The sequence below is a fragment of the Corvus brachyrhynchos genome, unplaced genomic scaffold (genome assembly GCF_000691975.1).
Source record: "Corvus brachyrhynchos isolate BGI_N302 unplaced genomic scaffold, ASM69197v1 scaffold18, whole genome shotgun sequence".
Taxonomy (NCBI): Eukaryota; Metazoa; Chordata; class Aves; order Passeriformes; family Corvidae; genus Corvus; species Corvus brachyrhynchos.
Window position 1 is genome coordinate 4,292,612 of NW_008246064.1, and position 27,069 is coordinate 4,319,680.

Consider the following 27,069-nt stretch of genomic DNA (forward strand, 5'->3'; position numbering starts at 1 on the left):
TATTCAGTGCAATGCTGAGCACAGTGCCAAATCCCCTCCCCTCCTTCTGGGTGACACCAGTGAGGGTCCAGGGCAGCGGATGCAGTGCTAAATCAATTCACAGGAGCTCAGGAGGCCTGCATGCTGTCTGACTGATTGACACAGGTTAAATACATAAGGATTTATATTTCTCCACTTTTGCCAAATAAAGGTAAATAAAAAGATGGAAGGGAAAGGAGGACGTAGTTGACTGCTTTTGTTCCAAAAGTATTTTAACTTCAGCAACCACATTGGTAGATATACCTCCAAACAGGATTTGATGAGAAGGTGTACTCTGAATTGAAATTGTCTGGTTTTGTCCTGTGTTGACACAAAAGGAGATGGTGGAGCTGAGATATTCAGACTGCAGCCTATCACAGCAGCATATGTATCTCCCAGCCCCCACCAGCAGTCCCTGTGCAGGGCTTTTTGGGGAGGAGGGGTGCTTCCAGCAGCCCGCTTCCTCCCCATGGCTGGGAAGCTTGGAATCAGCTTCACAGCTCCAGGCCCCCTGTGCTCTTCACTTGCTGTGACCACAGAATTGGTGCAGCACTTTGCACAGTGCCGGGCTCGTTACCTGTGTGCTGCTGTTCGGGGTGAGGCTGAAACACCCTGGACTCCCCTCTAACCTGGGGAAGGCTGCCTGGTTATAAAGGCTGGTCACCACTGGCCTGAAGTGTGATTATCACCAAGAAGGGCTACCTGGGCACCTGCTGGGTGTGAGAATGGACGATGCTCTTAGCCATATGATTTAGTTTTAGGTAGTCCTGCAGGGAGCTGGACTTGATGATTTTATGGGTCCTTCCAACTTGAGATATTCTGTGATTCTGTCTGGCTTATTTGACCTGCATCACCTTTAATCCAGCTCTGAGATACAAAATCCAAGCTGGCTTAGTCTTCAGTAGGCACTGCCAGAGACAGCTCAGCTCCTCAGCATCCCTGGGATGCCAGACTGTCTCCACAGTCTACAGACATCCTGGGAAAACTCCAGCTTAAGCACCTCAGGGATGCACCTGACATAAGGCTGGCTTAATCTGATCATTTGTGCCTTATACTGGCGCAACCAGAGTCACAAGCTTTGGAAAAGGCATTAAAAGTGAGAAGGTCGACGAAAGCATGCTGGATTGTCATTAGGCTAAAAGCTTAATGTAATTATACTAAAAGAATTTGGGGTTCTTTGAGTGCATCTGTCATTTGATTCCCAACCTCAAAGACCAAAGAAGCGACCTGCTTGCACAGTCTGGCTGCTCGGTGTCACTGCAAAGCAGATTTCTTTTTGAGGGGATCCATATGGACATACAAATCTGCCATTGCTTTTGAAAACTGAGGTAATCTTTAGTTTGCTTTTACTTAAACTGAAAGCACTGTGTTAGCAGCCAGGAGGACTGGGTATTATTAGTAACCTTTTACAGGAAATGTGGTGTGTCATGGGTTAGGCATATATTGTTCTGGAAAATGCAGTGTACAGTGAAATGTGGGAATAAGTAAACATAAAGTGCTGATTCAGCAGTTCATTCTGTTCGAATGCCCAGCAATGCAACTCTGAGGTTACCTGCTCCTAAAGGAAGCAGGGAATGGTTTTTGAGATTTATTTTTGGCTAAAAGCATGAAGTGCAAATAGCTCTTTGTGCAAATTGTCAGCTGCATTTCTGGGAAGCAAATAACATTGCCTTAATAACCCGTGGTAAATAACAACACTAAGGATGCTACCACCTATTACATGTACCTGCAGGTGTATCCAGACAATCCTCTAACTGTAGTTGGATGTCGGAAATGAACACAGAAAAGTGAAACAAAGCATTTCAAACCTTTTGTGAACAGCAGAGTTAACGAAGTACATGATGAAGGTCAGCTTCAGATAACAAAATTCATGTACCTACATGGAGATATTCCCGTATGGAAAGATGACTGAGCCACCACTACTCTGCAGTGGTCTAGGGCTTGACTCAGTTTTCTCTGAGGACCCCTGGGGCTACTGCAGGGAGTCCATCCTGGCCTCCAGCTGGATACAGATCTCCCAAAACAGGGTGTCCTTCTGGGCAATTGCCTGAGGACGACTTGGGCACAGAAGGGTCAGTTGGCACTGGACATATTGGCAGATGCATGTAGCCCTGGCACAGTCACCTGTGCTTGGTCAGTCCACGTGATGAATTTCTGGTAGAAATGAGGCTTAGATGCCATGTTAGCTCCTCAGGGTTTGGTGTCTGAGGCTGGAGGTTGCTGCCATCCTTGATGAGTAATTCAGTTCCCTAAATTTGTCCAGCCTGTCTCCTGCTGCAGCACACTGGGATGCCCTGGTTGGATGGCAGCTGGAGCTTTGGGAAGACACAGACCTCTGGTAGGTCTGGTGCAGATGTCTCAGATACCCTCAGACATCATCAGACACCTCTGTTAAGGTAACTGAATTGTACCTATAGAGCCCAGAAGATTTTTATTCTGGATTTCTTTATCCCTTCCCTTCCTCCAGCTGCTTCCTATGTCCTTAGGTTGTCACAGGGAGGGAGATACGTGGGGTGGCTTGTTCCAAGCTCTTTGTGCACTGGGGCCTGGGAAGCATCTCTTATTTACACACATGCTTATTTTCAGGCCACTTGTAGCAATGTGGTTATCTCTGAGACCTCATCCCCCTGTCAAACTGGGTTGAAAATGGCTAAAGGGAATCTCTCAGTGCCTCCTTCCCTGATGGGCTCCCACCTGCTTGGCTGCACATCCACTACTCTCATTTCAGACAGCATCACTTGCAATACCTGCGAGTGGGGCATGAAAGGAAAGATTGATTCACACCAGGCCACCACAGTGATGAGGAGACCCACACAAGCTGTCAGTGTGGTGGGCCAGCTAAGAAACAATTAGCTTTAATCTCGCTTTACTTCAGAGCAGGGTAGTGCTCAGGGCAGCAATGGTTTATTCAGTGGTTCCTAATGGACGGGGGCATCTGCTGTGCTACCAACTGCTTTTGTTTTTAGTGACGGTGATTGCAAAGGGTGCTTTTCAAAACAGCACTGACAGGGCACTTCAAATACAGTGTCATCAGAGTGATTAGGACCAGGTTTTCAGAATTCCATCCCATATGTTCAGAATATTTGAAATAAGAGAGAACGGGGTAAGGGGATGATAGCAGAAGATTGTGGCTCTTTTGTAAGGCCCAGTTAAACAGAAGTACTTTTATGGTGTTTGTGTTGGTGTAGCAGGTGTTATCAACTTAAAGTACTATCAGAAAGAGAGAAGTCACGGGGCTTACAGGTATTTCTGGTAGCATTAAGAGATCACAGAGAAAATACCTGCACAAAGTCCATTTTATTGCTGTAAATGGCAGGAGCACTGCAGCACTGACCTCTCCTTTGCAGTGCCCAGAGCTGGCACCCAACCACCTTGTACAGGCAGCAGTTGAGTTGATACCAGGCAATTTGAGACTAGCTTATTTTGAAGTAAATGTATTTTAGCTGATACTAGTTTGAGTCACCTCTGTCCCATTCCTGTCGTCCAAGGCATCCACCTCCAGTGTGAACTTTTAGCCCTTGTGAATCCAAAACTGATGGTGTAATTTATTTCTTCCCAGACCATGGGCAGATGTAATGTCCAGTACACAGGAACTGAAAGATATATTGCTGGGAGTAGCCTTTGAGAAGAAGCTGGGTTTATTTATTGGATATAATTGTATTTGTTTGGGGCAGGGGTATAAAAAGAGGTTTAAAGCATCAAATATGTCACTTAAATGCCTAGTTGTGTCTAATCTTGCCATGCATTGCCAGCAAAAGTAGAGACTTCTGAAGTGGCAAGAACAAGAGGAAGGTAACTCACAATCTCCAGTTCAGTTTGGATCTTTTCATGCACCTGTGGAAATCTTAAAACAGTTTTTTTCCCTGACTAGTAACAGCATTTTCAGGACCAAGCCTGCTTTGGGAGTGAGTCCTGCTCGGATTTGGCCACAGTAATCTGGTTGTGATGGCTTGTTTTAGCCTGGAGGGAGAAGTTTTTGAAGCTATATGACCTCTGAGGTGTTTATTCGCAGTCATGATAGATTTCCTTCATGGCCCAGAGGATATTTAAAACAAGACTGTCAGTGAAAATGCATACAAATGTTTAGAAATGTTTCCAGATGTACAATTTGGTTGAAGTGCCTTGCCTATGTACGTCATTGTCATAGAATCATAGAAGAGTTTGGGTTGGAAGGGACATTTAAAGGGCACCTAGTCCAAACCCCTGCAGTGAGCAGGGACATTTTTAACTAAATCAGGTTGCTCAGAGCCCAGTCCAACCTGACTTTAAATGTTTCCACAGATGGGGCATCCATCAGCTCTCTGGGCAACCTGTGCCAGTGCCTCACCATCTCATCAAAAATTTCTTCCTTATCGCTAGTCTGAGACTCCCCTCTTTTACTTTAAAGCTGTTTCCCCTTTTCCTCTTACAATAATCCTACTAAAAAGTTTGTCCCCATCTTTCCTATAGACCCTGTTTAAGCACTAAAGGCCACAGTGAGGAGTTCCCACAGCTGTTTGGTGTTTTTTGTATTCTGTTTCTGAGCTTTATTTTCCATGTTTTGGGGTGTTGGGGGTGGGAAGGACAAAAGGGAATGTCAGAGTGTATTATTGTCCATGCTAAACTGCTGCACCTGAAGTCAATGTGTTTGAAAACGCCTGCAGACTCCTTTTCCTATTGAAACCACCTGTAATTAGAGGGATTTCCATGGTGGTGCTACGGCGCCACAGACGAGATGAAACTCAGACCCTGCTTTTTCCACCCTCCACATTTAAAGCTCACTGATTTCCTTTGAACTTTGCTCGTTTCAGGTGCTCAACCTGTTCCTTGCCTTGCTGCTGAGCTCCTTCAGTGCTGACAACCTCTCAGCCCCAGACGAGGACGGGGAGATGAACAACCTGCAGCTCGCTTTTGCCCGCATCAACAGGGGCCTTCAGTATGCCAAAAAAGCCACGTGGAACTTTTGCTGCAACGTCCTCCGGCACCCCAAGACCACAGCTGAGAAGAAGGCAATGATGAAACTCGCTGCCCAGAACCCAGGAGCCCTCAACAATTGTGTGAACAGCCACGCCACTGCCGAGCTTGGCAAAGACATGGAGAATCACAAGGAGAATCATGCTGAGGATGGGGTGAATAAAAGCGGAGAGAAGCACCCAGGAATTACAGATGATGATTTTATGACCAATCCTGACCTGTCCATTTGTGTTCCTATTGCTGTGGGAGAGTCAGATATCGAGGAGGAGGATGAGGAGCAGAGCACCTTTACAGAAATGGAGCAGGTAGGCAACTAAAATGTTTCTTAATTTCAGCTGGTTAAGATGCCCTTTGTTCCCACCCTTGGTCTGGATCCATGGCTAGGGATGCAAATGTCCTATGGCCTAATCCTGCCTTTGATATGCTGCTAACTTCAGAAGAAGTTACAGATGCATATCCAAGAGCAAAATTCAGTTTCCAACAAGAGGAATTTCCTTTCTTTGTATTCTTTGTGCTTGTCTAGATTAATTCTTCTAACCAGAGCAATTAAATCCTTTCTCACACAGCAGACTGGTTTTCTTTTCCCTTTCAGCTGAATCATGGGAATGCTACAGAACAAATCTTGGGTTAGTGGGGGATTTTTCTTAAATAGGCACTGTCTTGGTTTGCTTTGTTCAACAAGAATTGAGGGCCAGGTAGGTCTCTTAAAAATACAGTAAGACAGAGGCTGATATGACAAGGCACCAGAGAAAGGGGGAAAATACATTATTTGTATTCTGACAGAAAAAGCAGTTATTTGCCTGCTCTTTGGTGTGACACGGCAGATTTTCTTTCTTTTTTTCCAGAGCACTCAGTAGTAAAGGCTGAGAAATCCTGTGCAGTTTGAAGTGTTGTGTAAAATGAAGAAGAAACCTCTTCAGGCGAATGCTTTTCCTTCTCTCCTTCTCTCCCTCTCCCTTTTCTACCAGATTTATCTCTTGGCTCCACACGCTGTATCGACTTAATATTTTCCAGACCCTCCACCTTGATCCAGCACCTTCTGACGCTGGCTGAGACCAAGAGAGGTCAGCAGGCACTGGATCAAAGCTTCTGCTTCAGATACAGCTGTCAGGAGGGATGCTCGATCTCTTGGTTGAGGGGAAGGAAGTTTGAAAGCCAAATAGTTGTTTGAGACGGAAGGACTGTTGTAAAAAAGCTCTAAAGAAGGGCTCTGTGTCAGGAGTTGGGCACAAATCAGCTGCTAAAAGTTAATTTCTGCTGCTGTGTTGTGGAAATCTCTTCAGTGTCAGTGCATCACCAACAAGTCTTTCTCAATGATCATCTCACTGGGGAGTGGAACAGCAAGAGGTCAGAAAACTCAATCACCAAGCTCCACTGTCCAAATAGAAACCTAAGTAACAGAAAGACATGTCTGCAATTTTTGGTAAACACTTTTAGGGTGGGTTTTTTTTGTGTCTGTTTAGGGACTATTTCATTGAAATGATCTGTGGATCAGTGTGGGTAGTATGATAATATCTAGATTTTATCTTTGAAGTCCTTCTCCATTCCCAGGCTGTATTTGAACCTACAAGAAGAGAACATTCAAAAAGTGAAATAGGAATGCAGTAGATGGAGAAGAGAATTGGAAAAAAAGAAGTAAACTTAGTGAATTGAGATAAAGAGAGTTTAATAGGAAAGAAAAGAAAGATATAATAATAGAACTAGAATATGCGAAACAAGTGATGCTCAAGGCAGTTGCTCACCACTTGTTGACTGATGCCCAGGCAGTTCCCAAGCAGTGGCACCTGGCCAGCTTCCCCCCCAGTTTATATACTGAGCATTTATTCTCATTCTCAACCCAAAACACAGCCCTGTACCAGCTACTGGGAAGAAAATTAACTCTATCCCACCTTAAACCAGGACTGTTCCTTAGTATCAGGTGATCTGTAATATTGCCTAGTATATATGTGGATAATAGTGCATAAATATGTTTAATTATGGAATTCTGGCTTTGGTGATTTTTTTCTTCCTTTTTGGTCTTTAAAGATGCCCACACCTTTCTGTTACGTCTGATGGATGGTAACAATCTCATACACTCTCAGATTTTTTTCCTTCACACTGGAAGCAAAAGGTTGTTGAAACTTTGCACTCGAGTGTCCGTGAGGTCTGGAAGTGATGCCTGTGCATGCTCACAGGTGTGTGTAGCACCACTGTATTATTCCTCTCTCAAGATAAATAGTAACATTCACAATTACAAGATAAATCCCAGCACAGGGCATGGAGGGCTTGGGATTTTTGTCTTAACATACTTTAAAAGTGTAGAAATGCAGATTTCTGTTTAGCTGCACTATGTGCTGGTGTGTAAATTAGTGGATGGAACAGGTAACCATCATTTTATACTGTAAATGTGGAATTAGAGCTTTAGTGAGATCTATTAGAGTAATGAGAGAAAGAGCTGATGTAGAAAAGCGGGCATTTTAGTGAAACAGCATTATGAATAAAAATGTATCTGGAAATACTAAGAAAACTTTTAATAGTTTCAATAATATTGAAACATCATCACGTGTAATAGAAACATTGGGGATTCAGAGTGAAACAAAATAGGGGGAAACAAAACCCAGTAGGAGAAACAAACCAAAATACTGCTTTCCCACTTTATGATTTAATGAAATTCTCAACAAGCATTAGAGGAACATTGTCGCATTACTGTGAGACATTTGGATTGCAGTGAAATAATGTGGTTCACTGCTGGCATGTGCATTAAACAGAAGGCAAGGAGTTGAGAAATGAATTAATTAGCTTTGTCACTAGTGTTTTCCAGGCTTGGACAAACAGCTGCTGCAGGTCACTGCTGTTCCCCTGTGCAGAGCCCTGATCAATGGTTTGCAGTTTTTATCTGCAGGTCTGAGGGGTCTACTGCTGAAAAGGACCAAACAAGCAGCGAGTTCATATACCCAGCGAGCAATTTTAACAAATTCCTAGAGGGGAAAATGTGCGTGTACAAGGGCGTTCCAACTCAAAAACTCGAAATACATTGGCATAATAAATAAACAAAAATAGGAAGAAGCTTAACAGCAGAAATGATAATTGTGTGATGAGCTTTGCATTTGCTTTTCTGCAAAACCCTAATAAATTTGCACAGCTGTAAATGTCTCCAAAAGGAGCAGAGCCATGAGAAAGCAGATGCCAACAGATTCAAAGATCTGTCGTTTTTACTGGTGCCCATTCCAAAGATGTATGATCTCTGGAGTCAGAGAAAAGTTCTCTTGATCAACATGTGGATTACTGCAGAAGAAATTATTGTATCTGAAGGCAGATATGAAATCCCAGTTCCCTGGATATTGAGCTGTGGAAATTACAGTGGGCTGACCCTTTTATCAAGGACATACCTGTGGGACTCTGGGGAATAAACTTCCTCACTCACTGCCAGAAGCTTTGATCCTGCAAGCCCCAACTCCACATGTGTCCTTACCTCCTCCCCTCCAGGATGTCCAGGATAACCAGATTAGAGCTCCCAAAGGAAGAACAACATGAACAAGAGAAAAATTTACATGATTGCACTGAGAGGGCACAATTAGGGTGAAGTATCATTTTGTGTGGAGGGCATCACACAGAAACCAAACAAGAAATACCAAGGGTATGCTAAACATTCAAATCTATTCCAACTTTCCCCTAATTACAATCCATATTTTTACATATTTAAATATTTTAGTATGTACAAAGGGAATGTGTATGTACATTTACTTTTCAGGAGAAGACAGTGTACCCTGCTTCCCTTCAAAGTTGTTGGCTGACCTGGAATTGAGGAGCCTTTGGCAACATTGCCAGAACGTATCTTCCTCCTCCTGCATGTGGATTTTGGTGCAAGAGAGTGGAAGAGGAGGTGACAGGAGATGCATAAAAAGGATAATGCGGATGAATGCCTCTGAAGTGCACAGCTAGTAAATCTACACGATTCTTACACACCCTTTACACATTCTCTGTCCGTTGAAGAGCCCAGAACAGATATTCTGTGCTCCCAACAGTCTGACTTGTCCAGTCTAAAAGAGAGAGCATAAAGGGATGCTGGTCTCAGGCAGAACCACAAACTTATTGATCGCAATAGGGTGTTTTAGGGTAATGATCAGCTCAGCTTACAGCTCCTGTATGCCAGGCTCTTCCCAGAAAGTCACAAAACGACTCTAAAATAAGCCATTGTGGCTATGAGAAATGGGCCCCAGAGCATTGCACACGGCAGCTTGAAATTTCAGATGATGAGAAAACCTTCTGTGACTGCACATTTTCCTCTGAGTAATAGAAATGTCTAAGTTTAAATTTCAGCTGCCATTTCTATTATCAAAGCTTGCACTGGCAGCAGCCGTCTTCCTGAAAGCTACCAATTTGTGGCCCCGTCATTGAGAGTGTTTTGAAGGAGCGAGCCCACCTGATGGCTCCCAAATCTCCTTTGATTACTGAGATGCAAGTGAGATGCTCTGCCAGCTTGGAGAGCCCGGGGACGCATACCTGTAGCCCACACATCCCACAGTGAAAGGATCCAAAAGAAAAGCAGAACAATGAAAGTCAGCACAGGTGCAAGAAGCAAGGAGTGAGGCTGAGAAAAAACCGTCTTGAGCTAAATTAATCTGTCACTACTCTGTGATATGTGTGTTGCTGCTGGTCACTGCAGCATTTTAGTTTGTGTCTTTATCTAACCCCTTCTCCTTGACCTGTTCATAGTGCTGGGGAAATCTCTCCCTCTTAGTCCACAAGATTTCTTAAGGATTTAATCATTTTAGCCTCATAATGAGAAAAAGAAGAACTGCCTTTCAATTTTTTCCCTGTCTTTGACATGTAGAATATGGGTTGTCCCAGCCGGAAAACCGCTCCCAAAAGCTCAGCAGCAACCACAGTAATGTGCTGGCTGCATCTTCTCAAGGTTCTTTTGGGTTCTCATTTTGGCTTTCTAGATGATTAAACTGTGGAAGTTGTCATCTTCCATAGAGTGTCTTTTAATTGCTTTATGACCATCTTTTCATATGTGGCATCACCTTTCAGTCCCCTGAAGGAGTAAGAAATTGATTATGGGGAGAGCAAGATGATGGGACAATTAAGTGGATACAGTCCAGTCCAATTAATGTAATGGATTCTACAACAACTTACCTGCAATTTAGCTACATGGAAGGTTTCAGACATCAGAGGGGTTTGTACCATTTACATTAGATATCTAAGTGCAAAGCTTTTATCGCCAAAAATTTCTGCTTTAGTATTGCTGCCCTTTCAAGTGGCCCACAGCTGCAGCCCAGAACAGTGTGTGCCTTTTTCACAGTGACATCACTTTTTGGTCCAGAGGAGTCCTGGACTGAAAGGTGGTTCCAGATGAGTAATGCTGGGTGTCCTAAGACAGCCCCCAAAGTACGACATCCTGCACTTTATTAACTCTGTCTTGTCCCTTTTATCACAATCTCAATGAGGTTCAGGTTTCTGGGCTCACTGTCTGATCCTTTTCTTCATCCATGGTTCCCACAGGCAGGAAATTTCAGTAGCACAACCTAAGGAAATGGCTCTACCCTTTCCTTGTGGTTTGAGTCAGTCCAGCAGGGTTGTTACATCTTTCTCCCCTTCCTTCAACTGAGCTGCTACATGTGTTGCCTTACTCAAACCTCTTGTTTATAGCCACTCAGCTTGCCACTGAGGGGAGCAGCCCATGGCACGGTGGCTAGTGGCTCTGTGGCTCGTGGCCACGTCTCACACTCAGCCCCTCTGCAGTGACAGAACCCAGCCCGGGCGCCGCTTTCCGCAGAGATCACACCTTTGTGCCTTCACTTGCAGCGCCGTGCCGAGCCAGCAGCACTTGCCTGCTTGTCTTCAGGAAATGCCATTATTGATTTGTTCCGATGGAGTGGCTAATTGGGTCATTCGGAAAGTGCTGCCTGCCCGCTGCCTGCGCCGAGCGCTTCCTGCCTTCCGACCCCATCCCCGGCTCCAGGCACGCACGCCCCGGGAGCGCTGTCTTTCTGTGCTCCCTGGCCAGCTCCCACTTCCCCCCACAGCCAGTTTGTGCCATCCCGAGGAGGGCTGGCCCATTCTGTTACCTCCAGGAATCCTTAAACTGCAGAGAGTTGTTGCTGTGTCTCCTGGGGCTCGCCTTTCCCCGACCTGGCAGGGAGCACTGCCTGCAGGGCTGTGTCTTTCACTGCCTCTCAGGCTCTCCCAGTTTCCCACCTGCACAGCTCCACTTCTCAGTGGGATTTTCCCAGACCTGCCCAGGGCAGAGCAGCACCTCTGCTGTCATTTTTAGGATGTTTGGAACTGGGTCTGCACAGAGGACCCACGATCTGGTCATTACCTGGATTTTGCACACTGGATGGGTGTTCTTTGCTCCAGAGCACATTTTGCTCTCTCAATCATTCTCAGGTTTTTTTCCTCGATTGTCAGTTCTCCTGCCTTGTATACCCTTGTCTGGACTTCACCAAACACATTTCCCAGGGAAAACAGGTTTCCAGCTGCAGATAAGTAACTGCCTCTGTACACATCAAACATAGAGCTGGCTGCCCCTTCAGTCTCTATTCCACTGGTGCAGTTTCTATATTGCTCTGAACTGGATCAAAATCCCAAGCTTTTATTCTCTTCCTCCCCTTATATACTTCAGAATTACTAACTCATTTCATTTGGCAAGGTGAAACTGTTTCTGATGGCTTTTCTATCGAGTTTCTACCAGTAAGAGATTCATAATTTTGAGATCAAAGAGGACCATTAGAATATGATGGTTTTGCTTTCTCATAGCACTGAGTCAAGGACTACAGCTAATTTCTGCACAGAGCCTGTAAGTTTATTTTAGCTGTGGTACATCATTTGTAAGACGGGGGAAAAAACAAGAATGAAATTTCTCAGGTAACAGAAAGTTCACCATCTGCATGTAGACTTACATCTGTTTCCTTTGTCTACAGTGGAAATTTTATTGTACAATTCCTGTGCATTACAAACCTGCTTCTAAACCTGAAGGGATTCTGTAAAAGTCAATAGAATTATTCCAGGTTGATGTAAGTGTAGCTAAAATTATTGAAAATTGCTATAAAAATGCCAGTCCACGAAGATTTTGTTGTAAAATTGTTTGTGACATTATCTTATGTGCCTAATAATTCCAACACCTATAAATCAGAGATACCATGAAGCCATGTGTTTATTTGACAGGGTACATTAATTTCAGCCTTTTACTGCAGGAAATGTACTTTGCTGTCAGGAACCCTAATGCCCTTTTCAAACAGTATTTATATTCTGTCTGTTTGCAGTTCCAGTCTGTGGGACATGTTCTCTCTGAGTGCAGCTGGATAAAATACCTTTGAATCCTGTTGATGACTCTCCAGTTCTCACTGGGAGGAGAGTGAGCCCACATGTGCACATACATGCTGCACACAGTAAATCTTACAGCATTCTTCTTGTCACCTTTATTTGGGCCAATATTTTTTCTGATCATTAAATAAGAGAGCAGGGAGGTTTCATTATTATTCTGTACATAGTTTGCCTGTATTTCTCAATTTTTAAGCTGTATGTTTTGCTTTGTATTTCTTGAAAAGTGCATAGAACTCAATTATTAGCTGATTATTTTTGGCAATAAAAGAGAACATTTTTGGATTTATTGTCTTCAGAAGAATAGCAGCAAGGGCATTAGAAAAAAGAAACAGGACTGTAAATCCCAGCAGCAGATTTAAAGCATCTATGTCCTCATCTTGGCTTTTACATGTAGAAAGACACTTGTGTTTATTTCGTGGCAGTAGAGTGGGGCAGAAACTCCCTTGTCAGATCTCTGCTGATGTGACTGGAGCAGTCACACCGCAAAAAAAAAGGTTTTAGGGTGCTTATTCAGTTCTCAGAGGCAGGGAAATATATTTGTCCATAGCATAACGCCTAAGGTACAGGAAACACAGGGAGCTGATGGAGGAGAGAAAGAGGGGAGGGGGGAAGAAAGCCAGGCTGGCATTGCAAGAGCCGATACCAGGCGTAGCAGAGTTGACAACATGCGTTTGGACAAGTGCCCAGACCCCGGACTGCACGTCAGTCACAGCTTGCTGGATGCCATTTCCCAGTATCCATATCCCTCCCTGGAGCAACAAGCTGAGCAGAAATGAGCATTTCTTGCCGTTTCTCCGTTTGGTAAAGAGAATGCCGACATACAGCATTTTGGACAAAAAGAGCAGCAGCCAGTTCCCCAACAGCTCTCGTGCCAAGTGAGGCAGTGTGTGCATGTGTTGGACGGGTGGAATTGCTCCCATTAATTATACTCCAAAATAGCACTTAAAATCGTGATTATTTTGTTGCTCTTGCCTGTAATAATATGAAGCTTTCTTAATGATCAAAATATTAACATCTTATTTGGGTGAAAGGTTCTGGGTTATTTCAGGCGCTCTCACTGACTGCACTCCGAGGCAAATTTCCAAAATTTAAACTTCCATCAGAGGAGCCCATTAGTTTGAGTTTTTCATATTATACTGTGGAGAGATCCCAATTACCAAAAAGAAACATAAAGTAGATTGTGATTAAACTTCAAAATGCAATTTAGCAGAAGGTATTAGCTTGAACTCTGAACAATGAACACTTATGAAACGCTTTCACTGCCTATTTAAGCCTATTGAATTGATAACAGGATAAATTAACTTTGGCAGTCCATCTTTTTTGCCAAGTTCTCCCTCTTAGACAGATTTTAAGAGTCAACCCTTGGAATAATGAATTTATGTTTTATTATGGGCAGTGTGTTGCTCAGTGTGGTAAAAGATCTAGGACTGGGAAGGCAGAAGCCATTAGAAAAAACATGCCTTGCTCCTCTGCAGCCAGAGTTCAAAGGCTTAAAATATTTTGGATTAATCCAAGATGGAGCACTGGTGAACTGCTGCTTCTGAGGGATGACGTTTTCCAAAGGCATCCAGCACTCATGCAGAGACCAGCAGTTAGTGCCTGTGATGAGGTTTGTTTGGCAAGATTTTAGTTCACCTTAATTCAAAATGGAAGAAAATACCAGGTCAGGCTGGTTCCAGGGGAGTTTTTGCTGTTAACATCCTCTGCTGAGCAGCTGTGGTTTCTGGCCAGCCCTAGCCTTAGACATCCTGAATAGTAATGGCCAGATTCTGTTAATTTTATCCAGCTACGTACTCACAGGTGCATTGTTTTTCTAGAACAAGTACTGGAGTTTTCTTACAAATACCCTGTGACTTTTGGGAGAAAAATGTGCTTCTTAGGTCAAACAGGAGGTCAAGATCTGTGTTTAACTTGACGCCTTTTCCTGGTCTTAAAATCAAGAGTCATACACAGTTAGAAGGGGAAAAGAGATTTTACCTTGGTATTTATTTTAAGGATCCTTAGGTGCACACATCCCGGTCAAATGCATCAAAATGCACCCTGCAATGCCCACCCCCAAAAGATCTGGTATAACATTATAGGTGTTACTAATTAGCAGATCGATCAAAAATTCCCCAATGAGAGGCTCAAGTGAGCCCCCTTCCCCAAGGAGCCTTCCCCTGGATGGTTCTATCTCAGTTTACAGAATGTGTTCTGGAGAGGACCTTGGGGTCTGGGGCACACTGATCCCTACCTACAAAGCATCTAAAATGTTGAGTCTCTCAGCTTGACAAACAAGTCCAAGAATGTAGAGAAAAAGCACTAAGAATACAGAAGTTGTAAAAAGGTATAACAGGGATATAAAAGAAAAGGCAAAAATCTTCATGGCATCAAACTTACATAGGTGTAACTTCAGACTTCCACGGCCTTAACTCTGACAGGTGACAGCACAGATGGAAAATCACCTGGGACCTACAGACATCCAGGTTGGGGACATCATCTCCCCAGGAGCTAGGTAGCAAACTCTGCTCTTTCTGACCTCAGAGACTATTGTGTTTAATCTGCTTTGCCCACGTGGCTCTTATGCATGTGTTAGTGCTTTGGATTTTTATAAACGTGGTTCCTATAAAGGCTGAGTCATCGAGAAAGTGAAAAAAAAAGTGCACATGGAAACGTGCACACAGCAAATGAGAGCAGCACCTTCTAATTCCGATGTTTTACTACTCCCTTTGCACCATTTTGTTTCTGGCTATTGCATAGATGAATGGCAAGAGAAGTGACAGGGAGGGGTGGATAAAGGCTGCAAAACTGAACAAAAATCAGCCTACTGATCTGTGAGGATGGAGAGTGGGAATGACCAGTCTCAAGTAATCAGGTTTAGACTTTCCTGGCTTTGTGCCCTCTATGAAGAATTTGCAGGTCTTAAATTATACATGTGTGCCAGCCTTAAGGTAGGACTTGACAGGCTTTACATCGGTATTGCGAATGTTGTAGTCTGCTAAAAAAAGGCCCTTGTAGAGGAGCACAGTGTAGGACAAGTTCTTTTTGTGTCTCAGCTATAATCCTGTGCTGTGGTGTGATATTGCTCCAGGTTTTCCTGTGATTTCCCATTAAACTGAGTAGTGGCAACTCTGCATTCAGAAGCAATTCTTCAAAGCAGGTTAGAGAGATTCTTAAATGTGCACATTTAAAATTGACAGCTGCATTCCAGGCCTCTTTTATTCCTAGCAGAAAAAGTGATACTAATCCTCTCCCGCTCATATTAAGGAAGTACAGGAATTTTCCTGATTTATTTGGTGATCTTTCTTCACGCAGAAAGATAAATCCACTGATTTTGTTGGTGCTACAAGGATTTACATTTATTTGTGAAAGAGGAGAACCAGGATCATAAATGATCTGTTCTGGTAATAAGAACCAATGATTCATTTCTCTGGTTTGTGGTTATTTATTTCTCTCCCGTTTCAGCTCAGATTTTTCAAGGCTTTTCAGAAAGACTGAGTTCAGCATATCTGAGGGTTGTCAGCCCGACAGCTCTGCAGACTGCAGTCTCCTGTTTACTTTACACACGAAACAAGTGCTACCAAGGCAGAAATGCAAGCTCGCTGTGTTTCAGCAGCTCTGCAATCTGCTTGCTTCTCCACTTATGTAGAGGTAGTATGTAAACAGTTCAGTTTTCACCATCATTTACTTCTTGGCTTCTTTGCACAGGAAGGATGCCAGTTACTAGATGCAAACTGTTGCTGAGAAAGGGTGCCAATTGCTACCAGGCATGGCAATTTTGTGAAATCCATAGCTGTCTGCAAGGAGGAACACAAACATCAACAATCACTTTACAGAGTAAACAACCCTCTTGTAACAATGCCTGTCACACTGCTAAACTGGGTTTACTATACATGAAAAGCTCTGCAGACTCCCCTTATGGTGTCCAAAGTTTGGGTATAGGAAACTCTGCAGGTTAAAATATGTTGTCATCTGTTAAAGGAGATCTGGATTTCTTGAGGAGACTCAATGTCATAGTGTCACTCATTTATGAATGGCTAAAGCAGAGATTCTTCTGTTGTCAGCATCCTGCTGCTTCCTTGGATGGGCCACATCTGTGGTAAAGGAGGATCCCACTGGGATGGCCCAGTGTGTGCAGGCATGTATGTGGGGGACCAGGACAAGCCTCCGCTCCTGAGTCTGTACCTGGAAATGTCCTGACCAGCTCATTCTTAGAAAGTGACTGAAGAATTCAGACACCCCTGAATTCCCATTGGTGTCTCAAAAGTGGTCTTCAAAGAGGCAGCTGGATACGTGAGTATGGTGGGGAGTGGAGGACACACATGGCAGTGGAGCTTCCCACTGCATTGTGACAGAGTAAAAGGCAGTTTGCATTTGCACCATCTCACCAGAGAAAGGGAAAAGCCTTATCCTTCTCATAAAATAATGAAAGAATTAACTTCATCCTGCCACATCATTTTTGCTTGCTGGCACTGCAGTGACAATGGCAAGGGAGGAGGGCCCCAGAGCCAATTCCCATTTCTTTCCTCCCCACCTGCTTGGGACAGGAAGCCTCCTGCTATCAAAGGATTTGCACATCTTCTTTCTCACAACAGCCATGGCCAGAAAATTAGGGAACAAATGTCACAAGTTAGGGTCATGGTCTAGGGAGTGAGGGAAGCATCAGGAGAACCCATTTGAACCGATCGCCATCCGAAAGGCAAGTCCTGACATCCTCTTTCTAAATTTGTTTGCACAGAATGGAAAAATTATATTTCCATGGGGAAGGAATAAAGTGAATCCATGCTGATGACAGGTATTTGCCTTGTTTTGCCAACAGCAAGTCCTCTTTCCAGAGGAGCGGCATTTGCACTAATCCCCATTTGAGCCCGGAACAATTAGCTGATCTGTGCTTTTCAGAGACACAACGCAGTGTGGAGCCTTTGCATTTGTTTGTATCAGCAAACAAGTATGTGGGTCCATGCACCAGCGCACTTGAGGTGTCACCCAGATTATGCTCTGTTTCCATCTGGTTGCTGTTTTCCTGGTGCTGCAACTGACCTGCAGCATGTAAGGGGACAACACAGTGTCCACCCTCCTCCATGTGCTAGTCACTGGTATGGTGTTGGCAGAGCACCTCTTTTTAGGGCCCATGTCAGAGCAGAGGTGAGCAAAGTTTGGTTTATGCTGAGTTCAGTCCTGGGTTCCCAACCCTTCCTCTGCATGCACAAAGTTTTAGTTCCACTCAATGTTTTTACTTTACAAATGAAGAAAGCAACTGAATTGATAAATATTAACATAATGTGTATTGCCTTGGCAACGTGGCTCTTGATACAAAAATTAAAAATAAATTATGTAAACCGCCCACGGTGGGAAGCTTTACAGGAGATAGACCTGCTGCTGTTGCTGCCAGAAGAACAAATCATCTGGAATCAGGACAAAAGCAAACAGCCCGAAGTTAAACAATATAAACCAAAGGCACCTTTCCCCAGACAGGTCTCTGCTGATTTTCAGGTGCTGTGCGCTGGAAGTGAGACTGTTGCATCCTATGAGAATGGTTTACCAGGGCTGTCATTGGTATTTGCAAAAACTCAATTGATTCCCTAACACTCCTTTTGGGATCAGTCTTCACAACCAGATTCTTTTGAATGGTCTGTTTATCTTACTCATTTTCTCCCACCTCATAAATTTAGAAGACAAGTCTGAAAACACATGCTGATGAACCAAATCGTTGTCTGAGCACCTGTGCATGATGCCCACATTGAATAATTTTCCAGGATATATTTCATCAGTTTTAATTAACATTAACTAATTGGATACTTGGTGCAAGTGTGATTTCTGGGAAGAAGCCAGGTCCACGTTTCCTGGAGTTTAGTCTCTAGGAAAGCGTTGCTAAGTCCTGGTACCACACAGAGGGATTAGTAAATAGAGAATTGGTGTAAGTTTGGCATTTGACTCTAGCTTAACACAATAATTTGCTTAACAACTTGAATATTCGTCAGATCAGCTGAGTTACAGAGTCTGTCCTCTTACAGTGCACAGTTTCTAATGAATATGAGTGCACAACCTTTCTGCATAAATGAACTTGAGACGTCACCTCAGATTGCGTTGCCCTTTCAACATGAAACAATTGTTTCTGTTGTTCCAGTGCTATAACCAATATCATGCCATTAAAATTACTTGGTACTAAGTTGTATGCACATTGCATTAAAAAAAAAGGACATTTTATGGCTGAGTGCCTTAGCTGTGCACACTGTGCCTTCCACATTGGCTTCTCCCCTGAATATTACACTTTTTCCAAAGATAAAGAATACTGAAAGCCTTAAAAAGTGTTACTTTTTGTCAGAGACAGACCTGGAACTCAATGATTATTGGCCTGTGAAGATCAGTGCTAACCTGTAACTAGAAATTATATGTAGTACCTTCTATGCAGAGGCTATAGGTTTGGACATGCATCATTTGGTTTATTAAAGTTAGAATATATTTTAGACCACATGCCCTCTGAAGCAGGAAACAAGTAATGTGATTTAAAAAATAATTTCCCAGAGACATATGACAATGTTTGAAAAGACTGGCTCAAACCTGTCAGTCCGAAAGTATTTATACAGAGAGCAATTTGCTTAACCAACTGCTTTCTTTGTGTCGTTTGGTCTTTCAGATAGTTACATTTGGAATAAAGTGTTTTTCTGCTCTGGGTACCTCTTGAGGGACTTCCTGTGGTGATGTGGCTTTAGAACTGAGGCAGGTAGTTTGGGGCTCCCTGGGGAAGGGAAATTCACTTAATACCTGAATAACACTGAATGTCAGTCAAGCCAAGGGAAAGAAAAAAAAAGCTGGACAAGTGAAAGATAAATAGGTTTAAATAATTACCACTGAAATCCGGTTATGCTTGTAATTTTTTTCTCAGCATGGAAGTCCCTCTGTAGGCAATTCAGCACAACCCTTTGAATCCAGCTGGAGTTTTATTAATATTATAGTAGCTGCATCAGTAATGGCATGAACAGTGGTAGTGCTGTGATGAGCTGTGGAGTTTTCAGTGAAATCCCCGCCTTAGGTGGATCAATAAAGCCACACAAACAGAGAACCTGGGCCTCCAGAGGGAGGGACCAGCCCTGCAAACATCCTTTCCTCTGCCATTAGTTCTGGGAGAACTTCTTGAGAGCTCAGCAGCAATAATCACCACCCCGGGAAGAAGCGGCTGGATTTAATGGCACCACACATACTAGCCAGCACTAGGTCTAGTCAAATGTGTTTACTGAAAGGAAAAATTATTGCTCTGCTTCCAGAGTCCGTACCCTTTCAGGGAAGTGCTTCAGAGTGTGCTCTCCTTTCAACCTGCGGTTGAGCCCTGTTGGCTTCAGTGGGTGCAAAGTAGCCTTAAGTGTTTTGCTGAATAGCAGCCTCATACATTTGTATGTTTGCCTGTAGTTTTTCCATGTCTATTTTCAAACACCTTTTATCTTTTCCAGTGAACTTTGCATTTTCTTCCCCTTCAGTGTGTATCGTTTCTTCTGTGGGTGTGGGGATTTTTCACACTGTTTCAAGCAGGCTTGTAGAACCGTATTGGATTTTGTGCTCGTGCCTTTCTCCAGCTTTTATGTTGAGTGTCACCATCTGATTGTGAATTTTTGGAGTACACCCCTTGGTTATTTGGCAGCCACCTCTCTCTGCGCCTCAGGTCACTGGAGGAAGTTTGTGTCTCAAAACCAGACTCAAAATGGAGATTGCAAGGGAATTTCCTCCCGCCTCAGCAACAACAGCTTAGAAAAAAGTTGGTCTATTTGTATGTCCATTTTCTGTAGCCAGATATCTTGGCATATCCAAGTTGCTGAAGCTCAAAATTTGCAACGTAAGCTTGTGTTGTCTCATTTCTTGCCATTTTCCTTAAGATGTTGTCCCCTGACAAGAATAGTCCAGGCTGTTTTCTCTTCTAGCTGAAGAGTTCTCCTTAAGAAATAAGCATGCTATCAAAGAGAAAGAAAATAAACCCATCTAGGATTATTTCCAGCAGGAAAAGCAGCTGCAGCTGAGGGGGCAGCGATGCCAAAGCCCAGGCGTCCGGAGTCAGAACTCTGAGATTTATGAAGAGTTAAGTGAGTTGCACGTGGATAAGCAGTTGAAGGCTGAGCCACCACCTCCAGTAGGGCAAAAAGAGGTAACACAAACAACTTTCCTACATGATACTGCATGAAATTCATTGCACCAGCTCCATAGTGCATGCCACTGGTTCATGTGGGGTTTATGGCTTGTCAAAACACGTTTGTTGAGGAGTAGGAAAGCAACAGTGTGTGGTAGGTATTATGGTCTTAGTAAAGAAGAGGATTTTGTTGTTATAAGAATAATTGGAAAGCTTGGAAAATGTGCATTATAAATTAAGATGGAATTGTAACAGGCTTTTGGGGAAAACAAAAAAAAAAAAAACCAACCACAAAATCATCTATAATGTTACTGTCTCATTTTAGGAGAAAATGTGTGTGATTTCCCACTGAAAAGCAGCTCTAGGAATCACATCTGCTGACTTGGCAGACCTGAATGTTGGGTTCACTGGAGGGCATCTGCTCTCTGTCACAGATTAACATTTCTTTTCCTGTTAACGCACACACCCAAGAAAGGTGCAACAATTTAAGTAGCTGATGTGAAAGTACTAACTAAAGAGCAAGCCTTGGTATTATTCAGTTGATTTGGCCAAACTGCATCTCACTCATTGTTTCTTGATGTGTATACATTAACATTTATTTTCAATTTGTAGGATTATGTTGTCCTTATAAACATAAATATCAAAAATAATGTGTTTGTACTGTACACTGAGTGACTCCAGGCTGTGTAATTCCCTGTACCCTCCTTGCTGGCTTGTTGGGGGTTCTTCCCCTTCAGATTTAGTATTTTATTGACGTAACATTGCCTGTATTATTAGAGAGTGGTGAATTCCTTTCTTTGAAATCAGGAAATGAAGGCTTGGGATGTCCTGGGAGTTTGGAGAACTCCACAGCTCCTTGAGATTTGAACCCGGGGTGGTTATGTGGGGCAAAATTAGTGAAAGGGAAAGGATGGCACAGTACTCACAGACATCACACCTCTCCCAGTTCTGCTATAAAACTGCTGGCAAGTTTGTGCACAGCAGGAGAAATCCCATGGAGAAATCTTGACAGGACAACAGGAAACAGACCCATGACTGAGCCAGGGCTCCCCTTCTCCAAGCCTGCTGATTCATTTTGTCATATGGGGTGGAATTCACTGAGCTAAATGTAGACACCCGCATCAGAACTTGTCATCTGAGGCCTCTGTATAGACAATGTAGGCAGGTAAATGTGTCTCATCTCCAACTGAAATCAGCATTTACATTAGGTCAAGTCTCATAAAAGTGCCTATTTCTCTCCATTAACTATAAAGGGAGCACTTAGGTTGCACACTTAGGTGAGATAAATTCCACTCACAGGAACCAGAAATCCTCTAGCCATGAAACGTTTCTTTAAAGGGCAGTCCTTGCCAGAGTACTTCTTGGCATATTCATCTTCAGAAAGAAAACATCCTGAATTTACAGGAAGGAGACTCAAATATTTGATATCCTGATCTCAGGAAAAAAAAGTATATATATTTAGCAAAGAAACACAAAACTTTTAAACAATGTAAAGAAGCATTATAACTAGGAGGAATTAGGAGACCATGTCAGGCATTTTTCTCTCAGGGGATTAGGTATCCTTCATGTCCAAATATCTTTTCGAGACAAATGAACCCTGTGATCCTAACAGAGAGGCCAGAAAACTATGTCCTTCTTTAGTGCTGTAACAAAATGTCATGGTAAGTCAGGAACATTCTAGCCTTGATATATACAGCAACATCGTGATAAAGAAATAATCCCCATTTCCTCCCTCAACTTTCAAATGGTCCTGAGACACAAATGTCACCTCTCTATAGCAGAGTATAATTGTGATTCTATTTGCAGCTGCTTAGAAAGAGGTGGAGGAATATGGCAATAATCCAGGGATGACTTGAAATCAAACGGAAGTTCACATGAGGCTATGAATGCCAACATAAAAGAGCAAAGCCCAAAGGATGCTATTTTTGAAGGCCAGATCTCGTGTGGACATTGCATACTCACGGTCTCCCTATGCAGGAGTAATCTTTGTGCCGGCACACAAGGACATGCTCGTCATATTTTTGATGAATGTCCCAAGAAGTTGCAACTGGCCAAATAAAGCCAACAACTGCAAGGGAGTAACAAATTTGGTATGCCCAAGAGGCAGGGCTTTCAGTGATTGTCAGTAACAGGAAACAATGGACACGTTCCGAGTAAAATACTGTTGGTGTCAGTAGAGGGTACATTATATGATTAAAAATTCATTCTATATAAATCATGAGAAAGGCACCATAGAAATAAAATCATTGGTGTCACAGGCAGAGAAGACTTCAGAGTACAAACTGGTTGCTTTCTCTGCCAAAATGCTGACCCATAAAATATTTTGTACAACTCTGTGGAATCTGGCTTTAAATGGATCAGGGAACTTAGATTTCTTCATGTTATACCTCCTTAAATAACAGCCTTTTTCACCTTATTTTTTTTTTGACTTTCAAAGTGCCATTTCACTACTGTCTTTTACCAATTTTATCCATCAGTCTCTTTGTATGAATTAATATCACTTACTTTAATATACAGTTGCTTGCTTCCTATTGTTGGGGGCTCACCCCTTGAAGTCACACACTATTGTTCTTTCATTTCATTACTTCTTGTAAATTAATATCTCTGTGCCCTTTATCTGACTTTTTTTACCTCTTTCTTTGCAACTCCCTCAATGGTTCCTTTTTGGAGTTCTTTTGCAAAGAAGCAAGTGCAATATTCCAAATACAATTTCTACAGAACTGCAAAAGAAGAAATAATATCTCGTTTTCTAGACATGATGCTTTCATAAGGTTTTCTACATCGTTATGTTCCACTGCAAAATTGCATCTCATTTTTTTAATATTACTCCAGGTTTCCAAAATGTCCATTGAAATTTTCCCTTAACTGTCCCATTTTTACTTTTTTGAATCATGTCCCATTTTCCTATATTATCTCCATGTTACCCTCCTCTTTTTCATTCTGCTTCCTCAATTTCAATACTCTCTCCAATTTAATATTATCAGCTAACATGAGGATTATATCGGTCAGGACCTCTTCTGTATCTTTAGTGAAGATAATGCTGACCCTAATCCCTACAGATTTCCTCCTCTGAAGAGAAAGTTTGTGCTGTATTTGGGTCCTTAGAATGGCTTTTCTCCTCACAGCAATGGGTGAACCCGAGCCAATTACAATTTATTTTGAAAGTAGGCTTTTCTATAATAGACATCCAACTGTTTTCTTAAGGTTTATATATCATATGTCAATTTGATAGATTAAGGCTGTGATTTTTCAGAGGTGAGGCAGAGAAGAAGGGAGGTAAGAGGGCTAAGCCTTGAGCAAACATCAACTTTCAATGAGATTTCAGCATCTCACTGCTAAAGGCTTTTTGAAAAATGCTTTCAGATCAATTTGTTGCTATTACAGGCACAAGCAGTGGGTGTGGAAGCCCTGTCCGGGTACTTAAAACAGCCACTCCACAACAGACACTTTAAAAACTGCCTTCTGCAACAAGAATTTAGGCACAAGGGGAAGATCTCCCAAAGGGGTTTCTGATGATCCCATTGCCTCTGCCTGGAACACTTCCTCCACTCACCTTTTCCAAGAAAGAGGAGATTCTGTATTTGTCTTTTTTGCCTTCTTTTGACCTCTCTTCCCCCTGTTTGTGCAGAGTTCTCTTAGCACAGAGGAGAACCACCTCACTGCCTTTATGTCTATGACATTTCACTCTGAGTAAGCAGTCTCCTTTTCTCCTCTGCGTCTTTATTTAATTTACTTTAATCACGGGCTACAGCAAGTGTTTAGTGATCTGTGATTCCCATGATTATTCCCTTTTCCTTCCCTCTCAGCTCAGTGTTGTATTTACTTATTGCTGCTCTCCTGGGCCGTTTCCAGTTTTCCATGAGCATTCACTATTCATTGCTAATGATGTGTTAACTGGGCGTATTGGATCCCTTTATGCTCTGCAACCTGCCTTGCCTGGATCTGCTGGTTTATATATGTATATAGGCTTTCTAGATATTTCCCTACTTACATTTAGTTTAATTCTAACAGGCTCTCCCCCTTCTTATTATTGATCCCCTTGTTGGATTATTTTAAGAAGTGGTCATTTTCTTAGACAACTGAATTTTGATTAGCTATATTCCCCTCATCAGTTGCTCTTGTGTCCCTAACTCTTTTCTTCCCTGAGTTCATGAAAACCTTCTTAATCCCTTTAACCTTTCTGGCAAAGAGTAACCTTTGCTTATTTCCTAGAATCATCCCTAATCTTTCCCTTCTCTCTCATATGTTTGGTTCCTTTTTCTAGTCCCTCTTCAGACCCTCAAACCTTAATCTACTGTTTTCTGAATCCATGTTCGTTGTCTCTTCTTCTTTGAAGGCTTTTCAGAAGAAAACCTGTCTGTTTGCCTTGCATGTTCCCCCCCTCCCTTTGACACTGACAGATTCTAATATTTCCTGGAAACTTCTCCTGATAAATAACTAAATAGTCTATGATAATTTCATTGTATTTTGTTCTGTGAATTTCCTAACCTGTCTCTGCTAAATCCAGCTCTCTAGTTGAAAATGTTATCAAGCTGACATTGCTCTCACAATTTTCTTTGATTTCTGGCTGTTGGTAAGAATTATATCCAACAAAGCTTCTCTTCTCATTGGAACCCCTATTTTCTACATCCTACAGCTGCATATGATTTAGGACTATTTCAGTGATCTCTGTTTTGACATCTTCATAACAGAACAGATAATGACTAAATGCATTCCTTAATGAATAGCATCATAAAGTTCTGACTGTGATAAAACTTGGTATGACATTTTTTTCCTCCATCATACGCTGTTGTGAGTCTGTAGGAAATGGGCTCTATATATGACAGCTGCATTCTGATTATGAATTTTCAGAAGCTTTATCCATCTCCTGGACCTGTTCTGTTCTTTCTGTTCTGACTCTCTTTTTAAAAGGTCTCTTCTCAATTGTTTGCAGATCTTTTGAGTAGAGCATTAAAAGCCCTAGCCAAGACTATGACCTTCTGGATGCTGCAGCTAATTGCAAACATGTAGCTTCCACCCCCGCTTGCAAGCGCTGCTGGAATGTTCAGTCTTGCCCATTTTACCCCAGGTTCAGCATTTCTCTGAATTCAGCTATAAATTTTGCATTGACTGTGTATACTGGAAAACAGAGGGCCCATTTTCACATTAATAATAAATATATAAAGCTGTGCCTAGCCTCTAACTCCATCACCATCATGCTTATGAAGATAATACTTTATCTGTACGTGCCATCTCTCATATAACTATCTCACAGGTTGTTTAAAAGCGTGGGTAAGTATTACTGTCCTCATTTTTTTAAATGAAGGCAATAGTATTGCAGGATAAAGCACAAAAACTTTTAAGTGGGTACTCAGAGAACAGAGTAAACCAGTTCACAAATAACACACCTCCCCTGCTTGGAGCAATTTGTCATTGCCTTGACCCACAGACACGAGCTTTGGTGTTGCCCACTTACACCAGATAATTCTCTAATAAAATCAGAAACAAACTGTGAGCAGGACTGGGAAGATATCAGGTCTTTCACTTCAGTGGCCAAGCTATTTAGCTTGTAAAATTTACAAGTAAATCAAGTAAAATTTAGTTTTGGATTTACATAAAATTTAAACGCTTTATTTTACCTAGCAAAATAAAATAGGGAAGAAACATTTCCTATTTTCTTCTAAAGAAAGTGTCTTGATTCTGCTAGAAGAAAGCTTAACCTGAAATGAAATTTCTGTTTCATATTTGGGTGACTTATTTAATCATATATCTTATGTCTTCTAACAGTGAGTTCAGCCTTCAAAACAGATTTTGAAAATAATATATTCCCCAGAATTTTTTTTACCCAGATCTTTTTGAGAGTTCCTGCTCTAAATAGATGAGACAACCAATGCTTCAGGGAGTGGGAATCTTCTTGCTCCTTTTTGCAGAGGAGGATCTAAGAAACGCTGAATTTAAACAATGCACCTAAGATGATGGTGTCAGATATTTCAGGGAAGTGGTAGGGCCCTTGAGACACTTCCAAAAGCCACGTGTCCCTCCTATGTCACCTGGAGATCAGAAAGGTGTGCCAGAAAGGCAAGGGGCCATGTCATGTGGTGAGAACAAGCCAGGCACGGGCTGAGGCAGGAGGAAGAGCCCTCTCACATATTTGTACCTGTAGCTTCCTGTGACTGGATGCTGGTGACAGAGATTTCTGCTCCTCCCAGAGGAGAGCTTGTGTCAGCAGGAGCAGAGCATGATCCTGACTGAGCAGGTGCAGATTTCACCCACCAGCTGTGGGTGGGAATGAGGCCCCACAGAGAGGAACCCAAGGCAGGTCATCCGATTCATCCTTCAGAATTTCAGGAGATAGGTCCCACTTCTGGTACCCCTCACCCAAAGGTATGAGCCTTCAAGATGTCAAACAGATAAAGTCCATCATTCCAAGGTTCCAGCTACCATTAACCAGAGCAACCTGGTCTAGTGGAAGGTGTCCCTGCCCATGGCAGGGGGGCTGGAACTGGATGATCTTGAAGGTCCCATCCAACACAAACCCTTCTAGGATTCCATGATTAATATTCAACAGCTGTTCACTCTTTCTGTGGTTTGCTTCTCTTTTGTTACAAAAAGGAAGTTCTGTATGTTAACTTGTTGTTGTTGATGGGTCAACCCCTGGTCTCAGGGTAGGCAGAGCTGTCACCAAGGAGTGGCACTGTGGGAAGTGCATGGCAATG

At 42.6% G+C, this 27,069-nt stretch overlaps 1 protein-coding gene across 1 annotated transcript in view; it reads left to right on the forward strand.

The window, feature by feature from the left end:
- LOC103623944 (sodium channel protein type 5 subunit alpha-like) overlaps positions 1-27,069 on the forward strand; it is a 215,327-nt gene that overhangs the window by 136,531 nt on the left and 51,727 nt on the right. The window contains 2 exon segments of the mRNA XM_017746784.1: positions 4,809-5,276; positions 20,249-20,392. Of these exon segments, the coding sequence (XP_017602273.1) occupies positions 4,809-5,276; positions 20,249-20,392 (612 nt within the window).